The sequence below is a fragment of the Mastacembelus armatus genome, chromosome 8 (assembly GCF_900324485.2).
Source record: "Mastacembelus armatus chromosome 8, fMasArm1.2, whole genome shotgun sequence".
NCBI classification, from domain to species: Eukaryota; Metazoa; Chordata; class Actinopteri; order Synbranchiformes; family Mastacembelidae; genus Mastacembelus; species Mastacembelus armatus.
In genome coordinates, this window is record NC_046640.1 from 959,107 (window position 1) to 969,993 (window position 10,887).

At 43.4% G+C, this 10,887-nt stretch overlaps 1 protein-coding gene across 1 annotated transcript in view; it reads right to left on the reverse strand.

Annotated features, from left to right (window-relative positions):
* The window catches only part of igf2bp1 (insulin-like growth factor 2 mRNA binding protein 1), a 50,435-nt gene extending 42,282 nt beyond the window's left edge, over window positions 1-8,153 (reverse strand). Inside the window, exons 1-2 of the mRNA XM_026325992.1 lie at window positions 7,488-8,153; window positions 6,536-6,596 (exon numbers count right to left, since the gene is read on the reverse strand). Coding sequence (XP_026181777.1) covers window positions 6,536-6,596; window positions 7,488-7,662 — 236 coding nt within the window. The 5' untranslated portion in view covers window positions 7,663-8,153. The remainder of the gene's footprint in view (window positions 1-6,535; window positions 6,597-7,487) is intronic.
* Window positions 8,154-10,887: the final 2,734 nt, after the last annotated feature.

The window sequence follows — 10,887 nt, forward strand, 5'->3', positions numbered from 1 at the left end:
GCAGTAAACTTATATATTTGGCATACGGCAGAGTAATAAGACTTTAAAAAGCCCAAAACTAGTCTTCAAATTCCTTTCACCCATTCTTAGGAATAATGGTAGTGGTATACAATAGACTTATTTTGGTACACCAATAGACAACGATCCTCACAACTGCAACCAGCTAATGGTTTAATGCAAAGAACACAAACCAAATGAGCAGTTGTATTCACTGACAACAGATACACCACTGCACAAACATGCAAAGCAGCAGCCGCAGGTTGTCTAAGAGTACAGTGCAGCCGTCTCGAAATACTTCATCCAAGACATCCTAGAAATGCAGCTGAGCTGACATTAAATTTGAAACACATGCATCCATCTTCCAGTCAGCCTCACTGTATCCCTTCATCTGCCTGCCCTTAATTCTCTCTGTCATTCTCAAAAAAGCTGGACTGGCGCAGAGAAAATGGCAATACACCAAGGGGGGGGTGAACATACTATACCAGAGAGAGGCAGAAAAACGTAGAGACAAGGATAAATCTTGTGTGTGTGTGTGTGTGTGAGGGAAGCAGGAAGGGAGGGAGCACCTATCAACTCCTCTGGTCTCAGCAGCACCAAGCGACCGCCTACTCGCTGCTCATAGGTGCTGCTGCCAGACGATTGGTCGCACCCCCCTTGCTCCCTCCGCCCACCATCCCCTCCCCTTCTTCCTTCTCCTTGCCAGCCATGACAGCGGGCCATGGAGTGCTCCTCCTCCAACCCTCTCTCGCTCTCTCTCTGCTGTGTGAATGACTGCACACACAAATATATACACAGTTCCACAAATGCATGATAGATTCAAAGTGCAACACACCTAACACAGAAAATTAAGGAAATAAATAAGGAGCAATTGCAGCTGTTGAAGTAGCAGAATACAAAAAAACATCTGGGAAAAAAAAAGATTAAACCAAAATTTTCAATGTGCACAGTAAGAAATAGAGTGTGATTCAGAGGACAGAAACTGAAAAGAGGAAATCAAAAAATAAAGAAGGGTCTCTATAACATTCCCTCTGATCACGTCCATAAAGTGGAAAGATAGAGATATTTCTGTGATGCTGAGGTGTTTTTGGGTTAGGTCTGAACTCACTTTTGATTAAAAACCTATTTTTCTACCACTACAAGCTGAAACTTCAACAAATGTTTGCTGCACAGATGGTGGCGTGAGAGAGCCAGCCCCAGACACACAGCAGAATCCTCACTTCACCAGATACAATGATGTTATTAAACCATGCAGATGGTGGTTACGGTGGTTTTTTGGTAGGATTTCAGCAGGTTTTCAAGGACTGGATAGCTTTTTAACCGAGGTCCTGCAGGTCTCCTTAACACACTGGGTCCACAGCAGTTCCAGTGCATGCAGACCCTTCGAACAACACAGTCTCAGTGACAGACTGTCACACCAAAAGGACCAAAACACATTTAAAAAAAAAAAAAAAAAAAGGGACAAATTAACCAACAAAATGAGCTTGATAACAAAATATCATGTCTGTGACAACAAGCAAGTGTCTGTTTAGAGTTTTAAGTTGGCAGGTGAGTAAGGCCATAACTGCATAACTGAATGTGATGTTTACAAAAAGCTAAATCTGCCACTGCATTTCCTGCCGAATCTGTGTGTTTATACTCCTAATGTACACATTTCATTGCCAACATGTGCCTAAATGAACCAGATAATGAAGCTTGATTTATATTTCAACCCCAACTTCAAAATAGCACAAGTCTAAATAAAATCTGTGTAATTGGTAAAAGTTGAAATAAATGGTTGAAACAGAAGAGGAAATTTGTATATAATGTGCGGAGGCCCAAATGAATTCAAGGTTGATGTTAGTGATATATTAAGAGAAAATAGCTCACTGACAAAAATCTGTAAAGCTCTCATTTACCATTCAGTTTAAGACAATCCCAACTTATTGTTTCCTGTCACAAGGCTTCAGAATCTGCTCATGAAGAAAACTTAACACCTGTGATCAACAGTCAACCTTCATCTACATGCCGGTGGCAACTAGTTGTTAAAAACATATGTGCACATGCATGAAAAAAGGCATCACAGCAAACGAAAAACACTTCTCCTCTTCAAGTAAAGGCATAGAGGTTGGCATGAATAGTTAGCTTCATGTGACTGTACCCAAATATTTGAAATCCCACTGATGCACTGAGGATTTGAATTCTTTAATCTATACTATGCTCAAAGCATAGTCCCATTAGATTAAAGCTGGCCATGACCCTTAGATAAAGAGACGTTTCATCAATGTTCACATATATTAAAATGTTGAAATAATGCAGTGTGTCGCAGTGGATGAGGACTATAACCTTCCAAGGTGTCCCACAGGGATAAGAAATAAAGAAATACTAAAAAAAATTTCAAAAACATCTTCATTCGTGCTCCAGGGCTGAGTAAGCCAGTCAACTGTGAGGTGCTAGTGAAAGACCTGGAAAAGCTGGTTAGTGAATATTTTGTCAAATCAGAAAAGCATCTTCACAGTTGGATAAGGAGTGTGACCTAACAACATGCAGGTGAGAAACGTATATTCTGAAGTTACTGAAATTAGCATTGTAAAGGATATGCCACTTTTAAAGAACATGAAACATTTCCACTGCTGTGTTATCTCACCAATACCGCTGTTGGAAAACCAGGCTCTTCATCTGTCCTCCCTGTTTCTTTCCTATTCAGACCATAGTCGGCTGTTTTATCAAACCCTGTTCATCACAAAGGGCATAGAAATAAATAGTGGGAGGGATTCTCAAGACAGTGAAGTGATGTTGACATGCTGCACATGCTTAAGCTTCACTGACAAAGAGCTGCTTTAAGAGCTAATGCACCGTGGTATGTTAGAGTATTTCACTAATTACACAAAAACTAAAAAGTTCATTCTTATACGAATTACACAGCAAATACATCACTCTATTTTACTTCATGGCTAAAACTAGGCATTTAAAGTAACAATGATTGAATTAAGATTCTTTGAAAATATTGTCAACATGAATGTGACAAATTTTCTCAAACTAATGATCCAGAAATGACAAAACCAAGTGCTGCTGCTGCAGTTGAGAATCTGACTGATTGATTGACAGAAATAGCTTCACACAAACAAATAAGCATCCATTCACTTGTATATCAGGAAGAAATACAGATAGCTAGAATGGAATGAGAGGAACCTGTTCTGATTCTGGCTTTTCAATTCACACACAAACAACACACACAACACACAGAAAACTGAGATAATGGTTCTCAGCTACCTCTGAGATCGCTTGCCAGTGCATACTCTGATACATTAGATTTATTTTTTTACTTTCTTAAAGGGTACTGGAAGTGATAACTTAGCCACATGAGGATTAACACATGAGAATTAAAAGTATTTGCATAGGGAAACCAAAAATTCTAGGCAACAAGTATTTTAGTTTTCAAATGAAAACACTAAAAAACACTAACACTTGTTTCCATTACTATCTCACAAAACATGTTCTTCTTATCAGTCTCTAAAGTATAAACCCACATCTTTTGTTTTGTTTTAATAGATTTAGTAATAGCTTTAGTTAGTAGCCTTATAAATACTCAAGGTGACTCCAAATGATGCTTACACTCATTGTCACTAAATATCTGCCCATTCTCACTAAAAGGTACAGTTGTGATGAAAGAAATAATCCAACTAACACCAAAACTGAAGACAGTAAATTCTGCCCGTTCAAAACTGTAGAGCGAATAAACCTTGGAGAAAGGAGAATTAACTGAGTCTGGTCTGTTGCACATTCACAGCAGAACATTAAAGAAAAGAAGATAGTATCTATAGAGATGGCAGCGATCCTACGAGCCAAACAATGAGACACAGAGAGATCACTCTTCAACAGTATGAATAAGGAAGTGGGGGCGGGGGGTACACCTGGCTGTTTTATGATCTGCCACACTACTTATGAGAAGCATAAGAACAGGTAGTTATTAAAGTTATCTGCAATTAAGTCATGCAGAAAACTGATTACTGTTACTGTACAATGTAGAAAACAAAAACAACTGGTAACAAAAGCCACTATGCAAAAAGCTAACCACATACTAACCTAAATCCAGCATTTCTGGAGCCACAACTGCATAATCCTTATTAGCAAATCCAACATGATTGGAAATATCCTATAGATATATCACAAAAATTCAGAGTGGGAGGGGAAATTTTTAAAAATAAAACAGTTATACAGTATAAACTGACATGGATCGAAAAAAAAATCTACAAGGGGAAATCCAAAAGACTTTTAATTTAAAAAATTGTTTTTAATATTTATATTTTAATAATTTTCTGTAAAGCCCCTGTCACATCTAAAAAATGCAATTATTTTGGTACACCAAATTAGTTCATTTATATTTTCAAGATCAAAATTTGCTATGATTAAAATAAATTAGGAAAATATTGAAATGATTTTTGGTGTTATAGTTTAGTATTACAAACACTGACTGTAATAACAGCACTGTACTGTCTACGCTCCTCTCCACACCATCTCCATTTTACAGCAGTCATTTTTGTTATATGCAGACACACACCCATGTGAACGTGTCAGGGCCAGCGGTCCCACCTGCAGCCTATAACCGGGGTCAGCAGTGACACGTATAGACCAGAAAAAGGGACTGAAAGCCTTGAGGTTGTAGTTACAGCCCCCCACCCCCTCTCTTTTTTAAAGGTTCAGTTCCTTCTGAACAGCTGCCCCTCCCACAAACACCTCCAGTAGGGTTCTGTCAGAAAATACTAGTTACTGCATAAACAATGCCTTTTTAGACAAATCCTAGGGCTGTGCGCCGCGCGCACGCACACACACACAGCAGCTAACCCTGAACACACCTTCAGAGTGCAAAAGTAAAAACTAAAATGAAGTCAAACAGAAGCAGCTTGTTATGTAGATGGTGGGTAAAATATTTTCCAATTATTGACCTGGTCAAAAGCAAAGAAAAAACAGTTTTATTAAGGTTGATTAATAAATATGCCACCGTTGTTTGACAGCTGGGACGTCTGAAGCGTGTATGAAGTAATTCAGCACGTTTGTGCGCACTCAAACATCACACGGCGCCTGTGGATTCAGTAGCTGAGCAGATGTTTGACATAAATATTTAACACAATAATTTGGGGACATAATGTGGATCATTTGGTGGGCTATTTTAAAAGAGGTGCTCCACAATAGTTTCCAGTCTGCGTTCGTTAAAACAGACGCTTAAGTGGACTGTCACGGTTGTGCTGCTACAAGGACACCCGGAACAACAGAGGCGGAGAAAAAACAGCCTGTACATTGCTCCTACTCCATTCGCCATTTTGCCCTGATCTCTGCATGGAGGCACCACGTGTTGTGGACTCATAGAAGGCCTCAGCTCGCTCACCTTGGCACCCCCATCTCACAAATCACCTTTATCATTATGACTCCTGAAGGTTATCACAGAGAAGCTCTGAGACTCTCTTTACACAAACCCTGCGCCATCAGAATAATTTAGCGAGCGGCTGGGAGCCCATAAGAAATCACAGCCTGCTGCCATGTTGGGTCTCTGAGCATGGCGAGTGACCTGTTAGTGCAGCTGGACGATAATTCTCTAGGACTGGGCTGCAGAAAGACCACGCTGCTGGGATCTCTGCTGTGGTGGCGCAGAGCGGGTTAGAAACTGCTTAAATTCAGGGGTCACACGGATCCTGAGTACACGGCAAGCCAACGTGTCTGGTTCACCAAAGAGGGTCTTAGTGCTGGATACAGCGGACATGGAGGACTGTGACATGGGTTACAAGCATCAAAGATGGTCTATAGGCGAACCGACAACACCACTGATAGTAGATGGGGTCTGGCTCTTATGGCCCCTGTTTATCCCCCAGACCGATCAAATTAAATAAAATAAGAAAAACACAAGTCGAGGCTACAGGTGATTAAATTCACCGAATAAAGAGATTAAAATAATCAAATTGAATTTTACACTCACCCTAGTATCCAACACCAAAGTTGTGTTTTTACAAGGAAATGAATGAAACTTAAGCTAAACACAAAGGTATTTTTGAATTATTAGGACATCGTTAATTACACAAAGCACAACGTTTTACCAAGCCATAAATAAACCCAACCATTTCACACAAGCTAAAAACGCGTAATGGAGAATAGTATAAAGTAATGTGTAGGCAGACAGGAGTACTGTAAACCAGGACAGACGGTCACGTTAATCCACAGTCCCTTTAACAAGTGGCCAAATGTGGGCCAGCTACAGGCCTGGATCCTTAGAGCCCCATGTGGACATTATCTTCACATGCTAACAGCTTTACTATGCCCCGCCAGGATTTCCACAGCTACACCGCATGGCACCCAGCTAGCTCGGCCTGGCACCCTCCACTTTCCCCAGCCATGGCCGACAGAGTCAGGCTCCACAACACTGCCTGCTGCTCCACGGAGCCGGGCTCCTACACGCACACGAGCACTTAACCTACACAGTCCAAACCGGAGTGTGAACCCCCTGAGGAAAAGGCCAAAGAGGGGCAACAACAGAGGAGGGGGCAGGGGGGCAGTTTGGTAACGTTACCTTTGCTTCTTGGGGACAGAGTGCTCCACCTCGATACGTTTCCCATGAAGCTCCACTTTACCTGAAAAACACAACAAACCATGTTCAGACCACACATACTACATGCTAGATGCTAACTGGCTCTTAACTAGCTGGTACATGGATTTTTAGCTGGTACCTGGATTTTAACTAGCTAACGCAGACCAGAATCTGCCCCCAGATAACTTCTGAAAAGATGTGGCAGAGGAAAACGGAGGGCCCCAAAACATGATCTAAAAGTCCCGTGACAAGCGAGTAGTGTCCTATAATGGACTATTTCGTTCTTCAGACGGGGGACCAGAGGAATAACACCCCAACCCTGAGACTTTAAAGGGTTTAAAGAGTTTGAGGTCTGTCTGTGGTCTGACATATGTAGGAAATCACGCTGGGGCCCGGGGGTGCCTTGAGTTACACTTTGGGACTCGAGGAGGTGTGTGAGGCCTGTTGTAGTAAAAACACAACAGGGTCCTATGCCGGGTCCGGCGAGGCTTCATTCTGTAGCACCCATAGGAGAGGAGCTATGGGTACAACACAGCGAAATATCACACACATGCACGGTTGGCCCACGCACTAAACTGCTGCCGTGTTAGGGCTGATGTCCGTGGTCACCTAGCAGGGTCTGGATCAGGGGTTTTACTGAGGCTAGCTTTACGTCTACACTACGCGTGCCCCTCCCCCCTGCAAAAGTTGAATGGCTCCCCTGGGTGTGTGGCTCTCCCTGCACCCTGATTCGTTCACTTAGCATCAATAACAGAAATGCGGGAATGTGTTTTTATCCAGCACAGTCGAGTTGAAGCCTCGGAGGTGGACTGGGAGTGAAACTGGGGCGCACCGCTGAAGACGGGCATGTAGCCGGGGATGTACACCGGAGTGAACGGCTTCCCTTTGCAATGAATTAAACTAAAGGTGGAAGGGGTAGTCCACCTTAACTCACCAGAAAACGTCTCGATTGCCTTCATAGCCCAGTGATCGTCCGGACAGTCCACAAATGCATAGCCGTTTTTCATTAGAAACTGTCCGGAGTACGGGATCTTGTGGTCGTCGAAGGTTTTCCCCAAGTCCTCGGCAGTCACGCTGTCGCCTAGATTCCCAATGTAGAGCTTGTGCATGATGGAAATTGTTTTTACAAGTCCCCAAAAAACGAGAGAGAAAAAGCAAAGCCTGGAAAAACTCAAATGTAAGGCAACAAAAAGTTTCTGTCCGGAACCTGCTCTTAGCCCAACAAGACTCTGTCACACTAACCGCACTAACTGGAAGTGAAATCAAGCTGGAGGGCAATGACACAAAGACGGTTAAAGAAAGCGAAGATGAATGAGCGGCAGCAAAGTGAAAATGGGATTTAAAAAGTATAAAAACAGCCGGGGCGGTGAATATCGCCGTAAATCCAGTGGAAGAAGTGCAGCAGGAGCAGAAATGAAATCCCTGACTTGGCCCCAGCAGCAGCAGCCTCGCCTCTGTACAGCGCTGTGGAGGAGGTGGGTTGTACTGGGTGGATCTGATGATGGGTCTGTGGTAGGAAAGACTATGGCGGGATCGAGACGGGAGAACTGTTTTCCTCTCTCTCCGCCTCTCTGGCTCTCTAGTTTTGTACCCGACCCTCTTTCAGCGATCCGCCCGCTGCCGGCTAAGAGTTGACGCCGCCCCTCCGCCTACTCCGATTCACGTTTTTTTTTTCAAAGAGGAAACCACGTGGTCTACTGGAGTATGTTAGCGAGGGGGAAGGAGAGGGGACCTCCCCCTCTTAACCTAGGATATTCACCAAATGGGCGCGTGCGCGCGCACGGTCTCACTGGTGAGCGGAGCCCCCTGAATAACGCTGCATGGTAGCTACGTCAGCTGTAGCGGGGCTTTTGTGCAATGCGACGTAGCACACATGCGCCAGATACGCTGTGCGTGTGCGGGGGAAGTTAAAGCAACATATAGACATGGCTTCCTCAGACCACAGAGCCGCGTGGGAACGTAAAGCCCGGACAGCCTTTGGCCACAGTGCCCTTTACTGCTGTAACACACTCGTCATGACCGTGAAGGCCTGTACGGACACAAACGCTTCACATCTAAATAACAAGCCCCTGCCTGCTAATTCTATAGTGCTGCACGCCCACCGCTCTCTGGGATCCCTGTGATGGCTGTAAGGAAGGCAGTCGTCACGGTGTCATAAACATGACCTATGGCAGGTCTGAGGCAGTTGGGAGCCGTGAGACAAAAGGGCCAAGGCCCCATTTGGTTGCGCTAAACGTTAGTTGCCAATATTCAGGAGTAGGCTGGGGTAACTGATTTTAAGTACGTAGGAATATTGGGATCTAACGCTAACCCTGTGGCTTCAAAGGCCACGATGAGCTCGTAGCTCCATTGTTGACCGTCGTTATGAAACACCACACATGCATGGCTGCAGCACGCACTGCGGGCTGGCTGGGGGTGCAAGTCCATAGCTTAACGTTGGCGTTCAACTGCACCGCCCCTCTGCTTTGAACGCGCTTTGGAAATGCTGGCTCAGGAAGGTAATGACTTCCAACAGGCGACGCCCAGAGTTAAAACACAATCGGGTTTGACTTCTGTATCATCCGTTTGCTCACATTTGTCCATGTGGCGCAGTCGCGGGGCTTTAGCGCCGCACACACCGAGCCCTCTGCGTGGATGGGCGCTTCTCAAAATGGAGGAAGTGCTGATGCACAGGCCTGCCTCCCCTACCCCACACACCACCATACTGAACCTGGCAGTGGCTCCATTGCAGTGCGCAATGCCTGCACTATTCGCACAGCTCACGCCTTCCTGTTCTGGTATACTGTTGGGGGTTTAAAGCCGTCCTGCTCTGCGGGATGGGGTTTTTAGACTTTGTGGCCGCGCTGCAGAGGCAACGTGGCACTCCCCTGCGTTCGCTTGGTTAGAAAATGGCTCCTCTATTTGCAAAATGGATCCAAACCCTCAACGTGGGTGCACAGTAACTGTTGCCTCTTCACGAGGACACACCAGCGAGAAGATTAGATTAACTTCCCTTTGGGGTCTTCCTAAAAATCTAGGGGTGTGATTAATTGATCTATTGTCGACATTGATAGGCTATAAATAGAATAAACATTTAAACACATTATTAGGAATAGTCCATGACATCATGGCGCATGACACATCTGAGTGGCAGCAGTAATTTGATTCAAGGATCTGCTATGGAGCAGAGCCATAAGAACACAAAGTCAGACTGGCATTATGCAGTAGTCAGTTTCACAGCATAATCATTTAATGATACAGCCATAACACATTCCTGGTACACAGCCTACTTTTACAGACTTCTGCTTCTCTTCCTTCATACCTCCTCTACCCCAGGACTTTGAGAACATAAATGAAGTGGTTGCCCTTGTCCTAAGATGGCCTAAAGTCCTCTCCTCAGCTTTGCTTCCTTTTTTTCCTCTGGAAACACACACAGGTCTCGGGGGACCTGCTAAGGTCACAGGCTAGGGTTTCCAGGGGTCAAATAACCACACAGAATGCAACATATTTTTAGGCTTTCAAATGAACAAAGCGTGAGTCACCTTGCTCCTAATACGCATTAAGAAGAACATAATTTGTACATTAATCATGTTACATTGAGTCTGTCCTTTATATGCAGGTCCATATAACTTCAGATTTAGAGTTTTAATACAATGAAATTAATGTTTACTCTTCCCGTTGCACAACACGCTCCATATTCCACACTACTTACCCAACATGAATACAGTTTTCCAAGAAGTTGGAATGTGTTCTTGAATTCAAGGACTGCTGCTGTCCACAGACACCAGTGAACATTATTTATCAGAGCCAGATTTGAGGAAGTCCCATAGTAAACCTGTAGTCTAATGACTACATGCAAAATACATGTTTTTCACCCACAAAATATAGTTTCCCAGAGAGACAAGAGGAGATGAGGGAAAAGTGTTTTTGTAAGCATGGAGTTTATAGGAAGGTGGTATATTTCGGACTATGGACAGAATATAATTAATAAAATAATAATTATATTATAGATTATATAAAATCACTCCTTCACTTTTATAGTCATCAAATATTACAATTAGCCTTTGTGACGTCATTATTGTACACTGGTTGAGTGGGACTGAATAGTATGTCCCTAAGATGCCCTGTGATTTTGTATCTATTTATGGATTGTCAGATCTTTCACTTAAGTAAAAATTGCTAAAAGAAAGAACTCTCTTACGAGTAAAAGATCCTGCAATGAAAATGTCACTTAAGTAATAGTGTATGAGGATTATTTGCAAAATGTTCTCAAAATATAGAAAGTAAAGCAGCGCATTAGCTTCTGAGTGATATTTAACTAGTGGGGTTAATTTCTATGCTGTACAAATACAACT